General features: G+C 47.2%; 1 protein-coding gene across 19 annotated transcripts in view; it reads right to left on the bottom strand.

Annotated features, from left to right (window-relative positions):
- Positions 1-1,154: 1,154 nt before the first annotated feature.
- The window catches only part of BCL2L13 (BCL2 like 13), a 50,141-nt gene continuing 32,892 nt past the window's right edge, over positions 1,155-18,403 (bottom strand). For 4 of the 19 annotated variants that reach the window (XM_081589917.1, XM_081589915.1, XM_081589918.1 and 1 more), the window contains 3 exons: positions 17,804-17,873; positions 13,282-13,425; positions 1,155-3,205 (listed from right to left, as the gene is read on the bottom strand). In XM_081589917.1, the coding sequence (XP_081446043.1) occupies positions 2,489-3,205; positions 13,282-13,425; positions 17,804-17,873 (931 nt within the window). In that variant the 3' untranslated portion in view covers positions 1,155-2,488. Of the gene's footprint in view, positions 3,206-13,281; positions 13,426-14,305; positions 14,360-17,803; positions 17,897-18,403 lie in introns of those variants that run through there. The other 15 variants (XM_081589925.1, XM_081589924.1, XM_081589923.1 and 12 more) reach the window with 8 other exon arrangements.

Here is an 18,403-nt window from a genome sequence, read left to right as displayed (position 1 = left end):
AGGGGTCTCACGCAGGAAAGGGGCCACGTCTCACCTCAGCACTGTGGAGGGGTGAGGGGCGGAACCCAGAACACGCCGACCTCTGTCAAGGAGGCACAAAGAAGTACTTTTAGTCTGAAGGAAATGGACAACTAAGACATCAGGAGAAACACAGGGGGCCCAGGAAAACAGTGAGCTGTCTGTCCCTTTGGTGCTGCCCAAGGACCCAGCCCCTCCAGACTCAGTGGGCGAGGCAGTGCCACCCTGCTGTGGGTGGGTGGCGTTAGCACACGCTCTGACCATGGGTCACACTTCAGCCGCGCGGTCTCCCGTGAGCTCATGCCCCGTGCACTGGGAGGGCCCCGCAGGACACACCGGTGCCTCATCTGACACCAGACACAGGCGGCGGTGCTTACATCCCGGAGGCACCCTGGGACCGACCTGGCTTTTGTGGGCCTGGACTGTTACCATTTACCACAGAGAACATAAACCAGCATTCTGTAATTCTGGTGTTTTCCTTTAGAAACCTTGTGTGGCTTTCGCCAAGTGATCAAAAGTCATGACATTCAATAGCAAAGTGATCAGAAGTCATGACATTCAATAGCACAGTAAGAGTGCTGGAGACCCACCAACCAGAAACAGCAAGACCAACCAGAACCAGCAAGGACTTGGCACAGAGAAAGCCCCGCTTGAAGGCGAAGCCGCCTGGGTGACTGCTGAGCACTGTGCCCGGCCGCATCTCACTCCTGTGGTGGAGAAGGTGGACCCCAGACCCCAGCCTCCTCAGCACAGACACCCCACCCCTGCCTGCTGCTCAGAAACAACCCGGCTCCCACCAGAGCTTCAACACCTTCAGCCAGTGGGTTTGAGGATCCAGAGTTTAAAAATGTAAACGCTGGAAGGAAAACATTATAAAAGGGAAAAAGACAACGATGATGCAGCAGACCGCACGCGAGGAGGAAGACAAGCTCCACGACACGAGCCCCACCCGCTCTCCTCAGTCCAGGTGCACGCCTGGGGCAGTGCACACACGCACATGCACACGCATGCACATGCACACACACGTGCGCACACACACACGCTCCAGGCCCTTCTGGCCAACTTGTAAACAGTACTGCTTTAGTAAGATTTAACTTCAAAAAATAAAAATAATAAAGCACATTTAAAACATCAAGTTTTGGTGATGAGGATAGGTAATGTAATTTTATTACAAATTTCAGGATCTAAAAAGTAACCTGTTACATTGACTAAGGTAACTCTGAGATGATCTGTCTCAGGCACGGTCCTGTTAGTGACTCGACCTCGGGAGAAGAGACGCAGTCCCCCCGCCCGCCCCCCGCCCCCCCACCATGCGGGGCGCAGGCAGCGCACAGGGCTATGCCGTGTCCCCGGCACACGCCAACCACAACCACCGTGGCCATCGCTCTGACATCTGGGCTGGGACGAGCTCAGTGTGAGCCTCCTGCTGGACTGTGAAGGACAAGCAGGAACCTCAAGGGTGGGCTCTCTCCTGCTTTTTAACTTCAATGGTATTTAGGAGACTGTGCGCTGAAGAAGAGTATGTCCCCTGGGCTGAAGCCCAGTATGGGAGCTCTTACTACAAGCAGGAGACACAGAGGGGCCGTGTGACCAATGAGAAGCCTGCGGCCAGAACCCAGGCTACAGACAGTGACTGTTGGAGAGACACCCCCGCCAGGTGGCCACCAACAGAAGGGCTGGAAACCGCCTTGGGAGGTCAGCCAAGCTACCCTCCTGCTTCTGTACAAGAGACAACTTGCCCACAGTCACGGGCAGGGCCTGGGTCTCTTGTATTTACTTTTTAAAAGACTACAGGCAGCATCTTTATGAGGGGAGCCGAGGGAAGCACTGGGCAAGCCCTCCATGGGCAGGGCAGTACCTGAGAGGCGGTGGAGACCGCAGAGCATTTGAGCTGCGGGACCAACGGGAAGAAGAGCCTGGAGGAGGGGTCGGAAAGCGCACTCTCTTGGCAGAGGGGAGGCTCCAGGCCGGAGCACGCCAGCAGCCGAGTGGCCCACAGCCAAGCTCTCCTGCCTGGCCCCCCAGGCGCCCCTGAGAACCCTCTGCCTCTGAGGCTGTGGCTCTCATGGGACGCGTTACCCCGGGGACGTTTGGCAACATTGGGAGGTGCTGTCACCAAAGGGGAAGGTGCTACAGGGGCCGATGGGGGAGGCCACACACCCTCAGGGCCCCAGACGCCACAGACAAGGTTGAGGAAGCACTTTACACCCTAGACCCTGAATCTCAGGGGAGCCCAGGCCTGGGACCGCCCAGCAGACCGCGTGCGCAGCCTCTACCTCAAGCCCTGACAGGTGGGCCACCCTTGCCCCGCTGACCTAGCCCCCTCATCCCAAAGCGTCCCGCAGATGTCCAACCAGCTGCTGCCCATTCGGATTCAGTCGAGACAACTTAAACCTTACTCGTTCTTATCTTCTTTCTCCTGGGTCCCGAGTCCTGGCAGCAGGTCATGGTGGACCCCGAGGAAGAAAACCTATTTCTTCCGCAGAGCCAGTGCCAACCCAACTGCCACTGCTAGGATGGCCATGGCAGCCGCCCCTCCCAAGAGCAGGAGGGACTTGCCCTCGGGCAGCGGGCCGGCCTTCTCAAGGTCGCCTGGGCGGGGCCCTACCCTGAGCTCCCCCTGCCCTCTGGTGGCCTCCTCCCGGCTCGGCAGGGATGCAGGGGGCTCCACTGGGGACTTGGGTGGCAGTACCCCCTCCCGCTCCGGTTCAGAAGCTTCTGCTGGGGCTGCTTCTGCCTCTTCTTCACCGAGCTCCACGAACAGGGATGTCGTGGGACTGGCCCTGGGGACGGCTGCCATCAGGGCAGGGCCCGGCGCGGCCGCCTCCCCCACGCCCTCGGGGATCTCTTCCCGCTCCACGTGCACGATGTCGGAGTTGGAGGAGTTGTTCTCGCTCTTCTCTGCGGCCCCGTTGCTATCCAAGCTCTTGACCTCCTCGGGGTCCACTGTGACCTGCTGCCAGGACTCGGGGCCCAGGGACACCGGCAGGCTCTCCGTGTGCCAGCTCTGGCTGGCGGACAGCGACACGGGCAAGCTCTCGGCCTGCCAGGAGGCCGTGGCTGTGGTGGGTGACTCTGGGGGGCTGACGTGCGTGGAGCCGTCGCTGGGCAGAATGTAGATGTCGTTGCTGTCCTCCGCGGCGCCCACGGGGCACTCTTCCTCTGACTCCAGGTTAAAGACAGTGCCCTAGAAGAGGAGCACGCGGTCAGCACAAGGGAGCTAAAGCAACCTCCGCAAACATACATCAGGGGAAAACTGCCTCCTAAGCTGAGCCTGAGGAACAAACACATCATTTAAAATGATGGCGTTTCTGGACTGAACATGCTCGCTTGCAGACCAACGCAGAGGAGGAGTTTACAACAAGATGGTTCTCTAAGCACGTCCTCAAAGCTAAATCAGCAGAGAGCTGATGCATATCCTATTCGACTTCACACATATTTAACACAGTAAGTACGCGGCCCAGCAGAGTGAGGAAGCACAGGCAGGCAGCTTGTGTTCCAGGCTCACCACTGGCTCAGGAGATCGTGTTTTTGGCAGCGGCTGGGGAGGCAAGGGTGAGTGGGAGCCTGGCCCAGCAGAGGCCCAGAAACATGGACCAGGGGACTGAACAAGCCTGGAGTGACCAGGGAGGGGCTAGCAGCGGACAGAAGGCTCAGAGCCATGGCCTGAACTCCGCTGCAAGGGAGTGGTCGGTCACAGATGGAGCTGCCCCAACAGGTGGTACAAGCCTCCCGCCCTTTCACTGTTAGGAGCCACTGAGAGGCAGCGTGGCCGTGGCTATGAGCTCCGGTCACAGGGAACAATGGACTCAATTTTGGTTCCTAACAAACTGAGCGTCTAGACATGAAGACTGACACAAGTCACGCATTTCACGTGACACCAGCAGCCCTGAGGCAGGGGACACACGGGGACCAGGGGCTCGTGCTGGAGATGGACGGGAGGTCTCACCGAGCCTGGATGACACCACAGATGCTGACGAGAGGCTGCAGAGCGTATGCGAGCACACTGGCTCCCACTCTGTCAAGGAGAGTAATTCTGTTCTCTAGCTAACACCACTTTCCAGTCAGATATGGTTAACTCCCCGCGTCCTTGTCCTTAAGAGTCACATCTGCTGATGCTCTGCGCACCGCTGGTTCTGCAGTCACAGGAGGCGTGGCTCCGCTGGGCCTGGAGCAGCCTCACGATGGCCATTCAAGCTGACTCCAGAGGCCCTGAGAGTCGGCGTGCTCCCCGAAGGGCACTCCCAGCAAGGGCTGAAGAGAGAACCTCTCACAGCAAAAAACGTGAAAGTTGCACAGTCATGTCCAACTCTTTGCAACCCCATGGACTGTAGTCTGCCAGGCTTCTCTGTCCATGGGATTCTCCAGGCAAGAATACTGGAGTGGGTTGCTATTTCCTTCTCCAGGGAATTGAACCCAGGTCTCCTGCATTGCAGGCAGATTCTTTACCAACTGAGCTACTAGGAAGCCCGAGTTGGTTTAAAAAGCAAAAGCAAAACAAAGGAACCGTAAACAAAAAAGGTAAACATTTTAACCCCCAGAAAGGAGACTTGTGCTAATTTTTGCTTCTGGCCACTGGGCATATGGGATCTCAGCTCCCCGACTGGTGGTTGAACCTGCCCCCACTGCAGTGGGAGCGTGGAATGCTAACCACTGGGCAACCACTGGGCAACCAGGGAAGGCATCCTTTGGTGCTTTTTATTTAAGGCTCGAAGCCCAAACAAATGAAATGAAAATTCCAAAAGTTCCATCATGATGAAATGAGGGGAAAGTTAAACTAAGACAGCATTTAGTATAAAATTACTTTTCTCTTCATTTTTAATGACTCAAAGTTGAGAGTTGAGAACCTTCTGTCCCATATCTAGAAGACTTCTTCACCACACGGCACTATCAGCAGGGCTGTCAAGACAACAGCTCAGCGAGAGCCAGGGGCTCAACACCAGTCAGACTCAGCCGCTTTTTCCCTGCTGTCACGGACTCTCTACCTTACAATTTATTTCTCTATGTGGGTTGTGACATTTTAATGATGATTCACCAAAAATTTTATGCTTTTATGTAAGAAGTTTTAAAGAAAGAATAGATGATCACTGAAACTTTTACTTCTGGTTAGCCAAAGCAAGAATATACAATGGAGGCCTCTCCCTCGACAGTCACCATCATTAATGAAGGGCAGGCTGTCTCGGAGAGAGAAGGCGCCAGATAGTGAAGCAGGGGTAATTCTTCACCTACACTCAGCACACCAACAACTTAAATCACTTTTAGCACAAAATACTTGTATCATTGGAAACAGCTGTTATCTTTAGTCCCACTGACACAAAAAACACAACAGAATAAATTCAAGGGCTCAAAAATATAAAATTAATAGGGACCAACAAGAGTTTAACAGAGAACTATGTTCTGTTTAAACAGATGGTGCCCAGGAAGTAGGAACTCACCCAAGGTCCCTCAGCTGTTGTGAGAACTGCGCATCGGTGTCCTTCTGAAGACCGTACTTAATTCATTTCACCGTCAAAATAAGGAAACTGAAGCCCCCAGGAGGGTGCACACCTGGTCTGAAGTCCACAGCCAGGCCTGGCTCTGACCAGGCAGCTCGCCTGTGGGGTCCAAGCCCCTGCTTCCCACACTGGTGCTTTTCCTGAGTTTACGGCAAGAAGTAAGTGGAAAACACTATTCTCGGTGTTTCCGTCAAGCAAATACAGAGGTATGTTCAGGAAAGTCTTCAAGTAAAAAGGGAGGCAGAGAAGAAACTGCAATATCTGAAGGGACTACTGCGGAATAGGTGGGTACGAGTAAAAGCGGCCTGGAATCACCCAGAGAAGCATCTCGAAGCTGCAGCAGCATTCCACTATGTCTGCATCCACCGCATTTGCTTCCGTTCTATTTTGGGTCACACAAGTTACAAACTGTTGTGCCACTTCAAGCAGTGTTTCACACGCAGGGTCACAGCTGCCAATGAATTGATCCACTGAGGACGCTGGGCAGACTCTCTAAGACCACCCTCCCCGGAGAGCTCACTCAGGGACTCACCCCACCTGTCATGTGCCAACCAACCCTTGTCACCAAGAAGATAAAACAGACGCCTGCTCCTCTACACTCGGTCAGACAGGGTACTAGCAATCAAAAGGCTCTGAGATCACTATTAATCTAAATAAGGAAACAGAGGGACTTCCTGGCAGTCCAGTGGTTGAAACTCCACATTCCCGAGGCAGGGGGCCCAGGTTCAGTGCCTGATTGGGAACGACGACCTTGCATGCTGCAGCCAAAATACAACAAAAAATAAAACTACAAAAACAGAAAAAGAAAACAGAGTGTGAGAGAGATTTATATTAAGGTAACTTTCCACCTTAATATTATGACTAAGACCCACAAAGGACACATTTAAACACAGTGCAGTAAACACCCACGCTCACACATAAAACAAGCAGATCTCGTGAAACACTGAACCGTTACCACACTAAAAGTATTTCAACTGCACAACCCCCTGAACTGACTTTAGATCACAAACTCTACGTCACCTCTCAGTGTGAAAACTGAAACAGATTCTGACCTAGAAGTCCCCAATGACAGTCTCCTGATGTCCTTGAGTTAAAGAAAAAGTTTTGGAGGTTTGCAGTTCTTAAAATAGAAATGAGAAGCTTCAAATCAAAGAAAAAAAGACAAAAATTAATTTTATTAAAGCTATTTATTATTATTATAGATTACATTTCCCCCCGTAATCCTTTATGAAATCTAAATCTTTCACAGTGACGTTTGATTCAGTATACACCGTACAACACCAAGGAGAAGGCTGCCCCACGGTGACCCTCGAAGGCCTGGGAGCCGGGGTGAGCAGTCCCGCTCACATCTGGCTGTGCCCTGACCACCGCCCAGCAAAGTGAGAACCAACAGTTGAAGGAAACTTCTATCAGACTTGAGAAGAAGAGGAAAACACACACACTGGAGACGCGTCTGAAAAGCTGATACTTGTAAAAACGTGTTCACAGAACACTCGCATACCATCTACTCCTCCATACTGTAACTGATGAAAATGAGGCTCAGTGACGTTAAATGAATTCCCCCCAAACTCAGGACTAATGACTGGCAGAGCTCGGTCCATAAACAGATCGTGATTCCAGCCTCCACTCCCAGAAGCACGCACACACACACGTGCCCCCACCCTATAGTCCCCGTACAGACCAGCAGTCACTTTCCACATCTCTCTAGAAAGCTGCTGCTGGTCCATAAGATGTGTGCTCCTGGCTATACCCCACCTGACCCCACCTTCCCATCCTCTGAACCCTGTGACACTCCCCGCCACAGCACAGAACGTGCCATCCAGCCCTTCCCATCTGCCTCAACCAGACCTGAGCTCACAGGAGTCCTGCTTCACTCAGCACCCAGAAAACCTACCCTGTAACTGAGGAACTAGTGGGGGCTCAGCAAGAACAAAACAGAAACAAAACCTTCCCACGGACTCGCAGGTTCCAGGTGAAAGGGGCTCAGATGTCTCCACTCTGCCCTGAAGTGGGTTAAAAAGCTCAACAACCAGAAATCTCAAAGACTGTGAGAGAAGAGAGGAGATGACACAGGGCCAAGGGCTGCCCTGGGGCTGGAGGAGGCCAGGCAGGCGGGGGAACGGGGACCAGCCAGAGGGAAGCCCCACAGTTCTGGGAATCACCCCAGACCCCTGATCCAGGCGGGTGAGGGCACAGGAGCCCCTCTGAAGCAGCCAAGCACTCTGCTCTCCCTGACAAGCTCTGCTGGCAGGGGAAACCAGTTAACCACCACCTGACCCCAGAGGAGGGAAATGCCCAGCACTGACCCACTCTGGCCACCCGTGCCGTCTAGGGAAGAGGGAGAAAGAGAGACTCCCGTCAAGTTCGGGGAAGGGGAGCCCACAGGCTCGCTTACCTGTGGAGACCTATTCCCAGGCCTGCAAACGCATCTCCTCCTGATGCCTCACCACATCACCCAGATCTCTGGACGCAGTTCTTTCTACCCAGGACAGCACGCTTGGCTATCCAGAAAAAATGACAAGGCACAGCAAAAAGAGAACACACACACACATAAACACACACACACAAGCCAGAACCAGATATGGCAGGGATGCAGGAGTCATAATCAGGCTCTTTCTGGGGACTTCCCTCGTGATCCAGTGGCTAAGATTCTTTGCTTCCAAAGCAAGGGGCAAGGGTTTGATCCCTAGTCAGGAAACTAAGACCCACCTGCTTCATGGCACAGTCAAAACTTTAAAAAAAGAAAAAGTAAAAATAAACATCTGTTTTAAAAAAATGAACTTAGGCACAGACCTTATACCTTTAAAAAAAATTTTACTCAAAATGGATCACAGGGAATTCCCTGGTGGTCCAGTGGTTAGGATTCGGCACTTTAACAGCTGAGGGCCTAGGTTCGATCCCTGCGTCAGAACTAAGACCCCACAAACCATATGGCGTGCGCGGGAGCAGGGGTGGATCATAGATCTAAATGTAAAATGCAAAACTCCTAGAAGATGCCACAGGAGAAAAGCTAAAAGATCGTGGGCTTCGTGATGACTTTTTAGATACAAGGCACAATCAATGAGAGAAGTGAATGAAAAGCTAGACTATTAAAGAGAGAATTCTGAGAGAATGAGAAGAAAAGGCACAGACTGGGAGAAAATATTTGCAAAAGACACATCCAATAAGGGACTGTTATCCAAAATAACACAAAGAACTCTTAAAATTCAACATTAAGAAAATAAACAACCAATTTAAATGAGCCTGGGACTTCCCTAGTGGTCCAGTGGTTAAGACTCTGCTTCCAACGAAGGGGATGTGGGTTCAATCCCTGGTCAGGGAACGAAGGTCCCACATGCCACTTGGAAAGTATTCAGTGCTAATAAGGAAAAGAAGAAACTCAAATGCATATTACTAAGTGAAAAAAGCCAATCTGAAAAGGCTACATACTTTATGTCTCCCAACGATATGCTCTTCTAGAAAAGCAAAACTATGGAGACAATTAAAAGGTCAGTGGTTGCCAGAGTTCAGAGCAAGGGAGGGACAAACAGGGGAAGCCCAGAGGATTTCTAGGGCAATGAAACCAATACTGGTCAGACAGACATCACTATAAATTCATCCCAACCCACATGATGCATAGCCAGCATCACCAATAGGTCTGGACCCTAATGTAAACTGTGGACTCTGGGGGATGCTGGCGTGCCTCTTGACAAGTGTAATGGAGGCTCCATCTGGCCAGGGCTGCCAATGCGGAGCTCGCATGTGTGGAGGCAGGGAGTTGATGTGAAATCTCTGCACCTTCTGGTAAATATTTCCATAAACCTAAAACTGTTCTAAAACCTCTCAATACAGTACAATGGAAAATCATCTCAAACACAGTACAATGGGGGAAAAAAAAACACTTGAAGACAAAATATTCATAAAACAAGACCTAGGACAAGGAAAACTCCCTGCAGACCTCCAAAGCCATTTATCCTAGCCATTTCTTTCTATAATTCAGACAACAAAGAACCACTTTTCTTTCTGCAAATCTCTAAGGTCAACACCTGCCTTACAACTCACTTAGGGCCACCCCACCGACCACAGCTCACTACACGGGGCCACCCCACCGACCACAGCTCACTACACGGGGCCACCCCACCGACCACAGCTCACTACACGGGGCCACCCCACCGACCACAGCTCACTACACGGGGCCACCCCACCGACCACAGCTCACTACACGGGGCCACCCCACCGACCACAGCTCACTACACGGGGCCACCCCACTCACCCCAAGTCACTGCCTCCTCCACCTCCTCTCCTGCAGGTTTGAGAAGCCAGCTCCACTTCAGGAGCTCACGTTCAAGCAGCTGAAGACAGACACAGCCAGGGGAAGTCATATGACAGACCTTATGTAACAGACATGCACCACCACGTGGCCAGTGATCCTCCTCCGGCCCAGTGTTGTTAAGACCTGTCAATGCGTGTTCCACACAAAGTGCCTGGAAGGAGATGCGTGCTGGCACTTTCTGTCAGAGGATGCATTTTCACTAATTAGCCAGAAAAGCATGCTCTTGGTTTTAAATACAAAAACACAGGGTGCTTAAATATAACAGTGTGAAATACAGATTGGGCACTCACATTTAGAAAGGAAAACACATTTTAGATATTAACAAACTTGTTATTCATACATACTGCTCTATTTTAGTGTACAGATTTTAGTTCAATAAAATACTTTATAACAAATTATAATTACCACCAAAGTCTGAGGCACTACATCATAAGAAAACAGAAGGGAATAAACAATGCCCCCTCTACGCTACTCCTCCATCTCAGAGCACCGTCCAGGCTAGGAAGGTCCCTGGGGGAGCTACCCACGGACAGCAGCAACGACAACAACAGGAGGGCACTGGGAACCCGAGGCTGGAGCAGGCCATCCTGCCTCTGCCCACGACAGAGTCACGGGGAGGGCTCTCCTGGAGGCAGTGGCAGGAGAGGCAGCTGTCCCTGTGACAACCCTGCCCTCAAGGAGATAGCAGCAACTGTGTTTGCCATGAAAACCATGCCAGCGGAGCCCACCACTCCCACTAGGGGAGGCTGTGCAAGGAGAGAAGGCAATGCTCTGAAGACACGCCCCGACAGTATCTGATCCAACATCGCCCCCACCCCCCTCAAGGAGCTCCATTCCAAGGCGCCTGAACGCTCACATCTTTACAAAGGAGGGAGAGGGAGTCGTGAAAAAATGGGGCACCATCACTGCAGAATCTCTCAAGGCATCCCCCGTCTTCCCTCCTGGAGTCTGCTTCGGGGCTGGGCGTCTACACTGGGAACATTCCTACAGCACCCACCCAGGGAAAGAAAAGCTCCTGGTAAAGAGAGGAGGGTCTTGTCACAAAAGTCTCTTTGAACCTGAGACCACTGTCAGCATGACCTGACTGACCTGACCCACCATCTACTTTGACGGTCCAAGTTCCAATAAGCTCAAATCGAGTATTTCATTCAAATTCCGAGAAGCATTTTACTAACCTCATTCCCTTTTCAGCCTGTTAGACACTTTGAATGCTAAAAAGGTTATCTGATGATAGGAAGGAATTATTTTTAATTTTTTTGTGATGCAATAATAGTATTGTGACTTAAAATTTAAAAAGAACCTTTATCTTCAGAGATACACAGTGAAATCTTTGCAGAGAAAATTACAGGATGTCTGGATTTCACTTCAAAATAATATTAAGACGGGAAATGATTAGCTATGACTGAAGCAAGACTGGCAATAAGTTAATGGTTGTTAGGACTAAGTGATGGGGTTCATTACATGCACTTCTCTGTTTTCATATATACTCAGAATTCTCCAAAAGAAAACTCTTTTTTTTATAAAAGTAAGTAGTGCAAGGGACTTCCCTGGTGGTCCAGTGGTTAAGAATCCACCTTGCAATGCAGAGGATGTGGGTTTGATCCCTGGTTGGGGAACTAAGACCCCACATGCCACAGAGCAAGTAAGCCCGTGCCTGGCAACTAGAGTTGGTGCGCCTACATGAATGATCACACACAACTAAAAAAGGACCCAGCAACTCAGATCTAATGCAGCCAGAGACCCAAGGGAGTGACCAGGAACTGACAAGGAAAACAGAGACCTTCCCCCAGAGAAAATACCAGGTGGTTGTGAAGGAATGTCATGGGAAGCAAGGCACAGATTATCCCAATCTCACACAAGCTGTTCCAGAGTACAAGGAAAAAAAGGAGACATTCTTCCCAACTGCAAATTCTTTTATGAAGTCTTAAGACTGAAACACAACAAGGAAAGTTACAGACAAACCTCACTCATGGAGACTGATACAACTAAACGGTAACATGTTAAAGGCACTCATGGTAATGTCAGGAAAAGGACAAGGATGGATTAACACCAATGCTGTTAATGCTGTGTTGGAGGTCCTGATTGGTACAGTGCCTTTTTTTTAAAAAGACAGACTCAAAGAAAAAAAACATGTAATTCACATATGGTGCAATTTTCTATGTAGAAAACCCAAAGAAATCCAGAGACAGTCAGAATCATAAGACAGCTGAGCACATGTGCTGGACAGAAAATCAATATGGAAAAATCAATTTGACAAAGGAGCCATAGTTATGTAAGATACTAACATGTGGGAAACTGGGGGAAGGGGATGTGGGATTGCTTTGCCTTTGTAACTTGTAAATTTACAATTATTTCTAAATAATCTTATTTTAATAAATATTTTTAAAATTAATGTCTGACAATAGTGTTATGGAAGAGATAGAACAAAAATTCTCACGTTAAAAAAGTTTTCACAAGCTGCTGACAGAGGACAAGTTGGAAACTACTGTGAAAACAGTTGGGCATTGTCTTGCAACTCAGAACATGTCTACACTCCTGGAACCAGAAATTCCTCCCCAGGTGTATGGCCAGAGGCACTCCTGCCTGACAGTGTTCCAAAGAGCAATGCTTCCAACAGCAAAAAGGGGAACCTGTCCAGTGGCAAGACTGTCGTTAAATAAACTACCGATAAACTGTGACATATTTAAAAAACCAAACGTCCACCAACACGTGGACTCACACCACGCATTCACAAAGGGGATCCATCGAGGGTGAAAACTGGTGTGGAGATGGGAGAATCATAACCATGACAAAGGCCTTAGCCTCAGCACACAGACTTGGATCTGCACCTCAAAAATTTCTCGTAGGGAGGAGGGAGATGATAAGGATAAAAATGTCTAAAAAGGATCCTCAGGAGGATGATAATGAAAAAAAGTTGAGAACAATGACCTAGGTGAATCTCAAGAATATAACAGTGAGTGAAAAATGCAAGTTACAGAGGAATACATATGACACTATTTACATAAAGTCCAAAGAAAACAATACAATCTCTGGTGATACATGTGTGTTGAAGCTACAATTAGAACAGGGGCTGCCCCTGTATGTGGAAATCCAGGGGCAATGAGGAGACCCCGAGTGCTGGCTGTGCTCTTTCCTTCCACTGGGACAGTAAATGCACAGGTGCTCATTTACTATTCCCCACCTCTTAGTTATTTCCATGCTCTGTGCTAGTATGAAATGTTTCATAACCACTTAAAAATACCACATATGCATTCAGAAGTATTGCAAAATCTTAGTAGATTAAATTAAACTGCATGAATAGCCTTTCCATTGATCACCATTCAATCACAGTATTAATACTGAATGATAATACTAATGAACTTAACCCAGGCTGTTAAAAACAACCATGAAAGACTTAATTTTTTTGCTTAAAGAAAAAATTTAGAACAACCACAACAACAACTTGCAGGCACGTACCCAGCCACCCTGCTGGATGATGTACTCAGCCGCGTGGTCCTCCAGGAATGTCACGCCGAACTGCAGCAGTGCGCCCAGCGGCTCCTGGCCGCGTTTCGTCAGCTCCAGAAGCATTTGTCGTAGCAAAATCAGAGGCACCAAAATCTTCAACACAAAGATGAGGGAGTAAAACACAAACTGAAATTCTTACAGGTCATTCTACATGTTCAACTACTAGAAAACATACTTTGGTGCATCACTATGGAATTCCCTTTTTATTACAATAAACAGTGACCTCAACTTCAATTTTGGAGAAAAACGCATGTATGTTTTATACCACAAGGTGGTAGAAATGTTATTATATGAAAACAACCAGGCCTCTGTGTGTGCACACACGCATGTGTATGTGAAATTACATATGTACAGGAAATGCACTGAGGCATTATAACAGCTAAAGACTGGAAATGACACAACAGGCACTGTCAAAAATTTTGGTCATCCAGAAAAATATCATGAAGCTGTTAAAATGAATTAGATTGTGCACTGCCCAACTGCCAAGGTTTATTTTCAGTGAAAAAAGATAAAGCAGGGTATGTACAATAATGGTACCACTTGTGTGAACACTGTAGGACCCTCTAGTATTTTTGGAAAATACCTAAGAAACTGTCGACAGTGGTAGCCCAAGAAGAGGGCAGTGGTGACAGGGTGGGAACGCACTTTCAAATGTGCGTCTTTTGTACTTGGTGCACTTGTCCTTGCCCTTTTATTACCTATCTGAACACAATACTTTCAAAGTCATGAACCATCTTACAGAAGTCATCAAAAACCAGAGTTGTTATTATCGCTCCTAATAACCTTATGGCTCAACATTAAAAAGTCATTAAAATTTATGACAGAGACTAACTGGAGTCCCTCTCCTTCCCCAAAACCCCCTGCATACTGAAGAGAACTAAGTACTTTCAGTTAACCATCTGCCTGAAATCCTTCTGTCTACAACATCAAAAAGGACCGCCAAAGGAAATGAAACCAGTTTCCTGTCACTGACCTGCCAAGGTCATAGCTGAGGGATTACAATATATTTCTGCAGAAGAGGACAAACAGAAAAGACAATGAGTTTATATCCTTACTAATATTCTTTGGTTTTTGTTTTTTTTAAGTAAAAGTGGCTCCGACGGAATCTCTATTAAAAAGTCGGAAAGAAAAATGTGACAAGCATACATCTTTCCTTTTTGGTATTCTAAAAGAACTCTAGCCCCAAGCACAGTCAAAGTTGCTTCTCAGCACCAGCAGAGGGGCACAGGGTTGCAGACAGGACTCTACGAGGCTTTCTGCACAAGCAGACACCTGTAGCACTTCTGAAAACAGGAACACAGCTGCTCATCCAGCTCCATATTCAGTCTCAGTTGGGGCAGGGAGGGGAGCCTGTGAACCAGCCCAGCAGACATGTCACACCAACCCCTAGGGCCTGGGGCCCTCCATGCCACAAAACATTCTCATTTCCCACAGTAATGAACTACATGCAATGTCTTAAAGTTATTCATTTAAGCTCTATTGCCTCTCAGAAATATGAGTTCCAAATGTTTCAGACTTGCCATATAGAGAAATACTCTTAATTGTTCAAAATTCACCTCTTTCATGTATCAAGCGTAGCTGCCCTAGTTTTATGGTATAATAATCTAGAGATAAGCCCGTAATCCTCTCACTGTCTTAACTTTAATCCTTAACCGTATTCCCTCTGATTCACTATTTTTACGCTGAAATCTAACCTTCTCATCCGTTCTTCACATAGCAACTGTTCCACCGCTTTCATCATTTAAGTTACTCTTCCCTGAAAGTTCTTCATCACAATTACATACTCCTTGAAATGAAGTGAGTGCAGAGGCTTCCTTTTATAAGATTGGTATCTTCTACTTGGTTGATGACACTCTCACAGTTTGTAACTTAGATCGTCTTTGTACAGTCATACCCACTGCCCTCTAACTGCTGCAGCCACAAAGCTTCATGGGTATTTCTACAACTATTTCCGTCAATTTCACATTTTACTACTCTCAACAGTTCTATATCATCTGTACACCTAATGGACAGCAAGTAGATCAAACCAGTCAATCCTAAGGGAAATCAACCCCGAAAACTCATTGGAAGGACTGATGCTGAAGCTGAAGCTCCAAATACTTTGGCCACCTGATGCGAACAGCTGACTCACTAGAAAAGACCCTGATGCTGGGAAAGATTGAGAGCAAGAGGAGAAGAGGGCGGCAGAGGATGGGATGGTTGGATGGCATCACTGTCTCAATGGACATGAACTTGGGTGAACTCCAGGAGATGGTTAGGGACAGAGAGGCCTGGCAAATACTATTCATGAGCCTTGTTTGGATCTCAATTCTCAAATGAGCTTAGGAAAATATCTTCATGAAACTGGGAAGATGTGAATACTAAACAGACTGTCTGATGATATTAAAATTACTGCTAATAATTGAGGTGTTGGAAATACACACTAATGTATCTATAGGGTGTACGTCAAGGTAATCCAGGGGAGAGTGGGGAACAGACGAACAAGACTAGACACAGGCTGACAACTGCTGAGGCTGAGGGATGGGTGCAGGTCTGCTACACTATGTGCTCTACTCTGTGTACGCCTGACGTACATTTTAAAAGATGAGTGATGTAATATGCCACTAAAAATCAACCAAGGCAAATGGACTTTTCCTTGCTACTATACTTTCACAGTTTATTTGTTACCATGTAAGCACCAGGCACTAACACTTTAGCTTTTCTCTTTGATGGTCATTTTCTTCTTTTCCTATAAGCAGATAAGTTCATAGAAAAAAACAATCGCCATGAGGGATAATAAAAAAGAATTAAAGAATAACCTATAATTCTGAGATAACTACTATGGATTATTTAATATTTTGGCACACATTCCAATTATTTTTCTCAGTATATACATTCTATACAGCCTACATTTACACATATACTTTTGAAAAAATCATTCTATTAATATGGGTTTGTGACCAGCTTTTTTCCTCCAGTTACTTTGATTTAAAGAGCATTTTACCAAGATGCTTTTACAATCTTTACTCAGATGAACTGACATTCAGCTTGGAAACTGGGCATGCTTTGTGGACACTTTTTCATTTGTGCCTCATTTACTTACGAGACAGCCACTTCACATAGTGATGTTACATCAAAATTTTGCAAATACTAATGCAAAATATAAAATACAAAATATGGGCTAAATGCTTAAATTAGCCAATGTGATTTTGATTGGGGTGGAAGGAGGCATTTCAGCTGCTTATCCTGACAAGCTGGGTTCTTTTCTGCCCTAAGGGACTCAGAGAGCAGTGCTGGACTCTGCAGAGGTTCGCTTTGTTCCATGAAAGTAAGTGAAACAGATATTCTAACATCTCTTTCACAGTAGTAACATAATAAAACTCTGTAACAGTGACTGTTTGGGAACAAGGCTCCATGTGTCAAATCTAACACAACAGCCACTGTTTGCAGAGTGCTCACTGTGGTGCCAGACAATGCCCTAAACAAGCACTCAACATACACGATGTCATTCAGTTCTATTAACACTTCTGAGATTAGTGGTATGGTCTCCATGTCACAAATGTGAACATCAAGACCTCGCCTGCTTAACTAACCTGGCCTAAGATGTGCACCTAGTCAGTGGCAAAGCTGATATGGAAACAAGTACAATTACAGGCCCATGATGCTAATGATTATGCTCTAATGCCTTCAAAGCCTGTATTAAGGTGAGTAAAAATAATATACATCAATTAGATACATGAGGTCACACAGTCTGGCTCACAGCAGTATAATTCTCAGTAGAAGGGCTACTTATAAAAATAACTGCATTGCACTTTCTCATCCCAAGCACCACATCACTAAGGGCCAGACCTCCTCCTGGAGAGCTGGACAAGCCTAGACCACCTCTCTCGAGACTCTGCCTCAGCAAGGTGACAAGTGGACCACACGGGCTGAAACAGTGGGTGAGCAGCAAGGGACAGCAGAAAGACACTAAACACTGAAGTGGGAATCAGACCTCAGCTCCAGTGCTGGCTCTAACATGTACTAGTCAAGGGGTCTTAAGCAAGAACTCGTTTTTTTAAAAAACTGATTCTTCACCTGACCTAACAAAAGCTTTAAGTCTATTCTGCCCACTCTGAGGGGACAGCTGCAACGCTCAGACAAGGCATGGCATGAGACACCTTGTAAACATCAGCACAACCAGGGGTCCTCCTGTAAGAATCCTGAAGCCGTCCCAAACAAAGCCTGTGCTTTCCCCCCAAGACATACTCACCTGTGCGCAAACAACCGTCTGGAGAGAAATGAAGCAATAATGGGGATTCAGGACAGATGGAAGGAAGATGGCGTACGACAGCACCCTTGGTTCTGGGCCAGCCTTCATCAGACACACCCACATAACACAGCTGGGTTCACGCATGGAACAACAAGCTCTCACACGATGCTAAAAATCCCTCCTGGACTTTATCATTAACACACTAAAATCTTGTAACAGAAAAGATAACTTGGTTGATACCTTATTCCAGCCGCTGGCATGAACTGTGGTCTCCAGTGTACATTCCCGATATGCCTGATATGTCACTGGCCTGTAGAGATTTTTTTTAAAAATCTGTGTCACAAAGAAGGAAAATTCTAAATTTCCAAATGAATAAATATACAGTCACTACTCTGCTGTAGAACTTTTGCTAAAGTAACACAGATGATTCAACAGATAATTTTCTATGAGATTGGCTTTTACCATTTGCTATGCATTTTTCTTGAAGCATTCTCTACAGGTGAGATTTATGCTACCAGCTTGGGAAAGCAGTTCACAACATAAGAAAAGAAAAATAACAAATTTTTTGTAATTGGTTGAATTTTATCCAACAAGATTTCTATGCTGCAGATAAATATATACACTTGGGTTATTAACAGAATCAAGTAAGAGCAAACAATAACAATGATCTTGTTAATATGAAAGAACAATATAAACTTTTAAAGGCAAAAAACGTAAAATATTTAAAAATTACAGAGATATTGCCACTGGAAGACTTTTCAAATTGGAGGCATAAGAAGTCAAATAAACGAGCTATTTTAAATCTGGCATCACTGACATCAGCTCCAGGGCAAGGCTCTC

The sequence above is a fragment of the Giraffa tippelskirchi genome, chromosome 4 (assembly GCF_054371585.1).
Source record: "Giraffa tippelskirchi isolate mGirTip1 chromosome 4, T2T-mGirTip1v1.2.pri, whole genome shotgun sequence".
NCBI classification, from domain to species: Eukaryota; Metazoa; Chordata; class Mammalia; order Artiodactyla; family Giraffidae; genus Giraffa; species Giraffa tippelskirchi.
The sequence above is the reverse complement of the archived record's forward strand: the minus strand, read 5'-3'. Positions and strand labels throughout refer to the sequence as shown.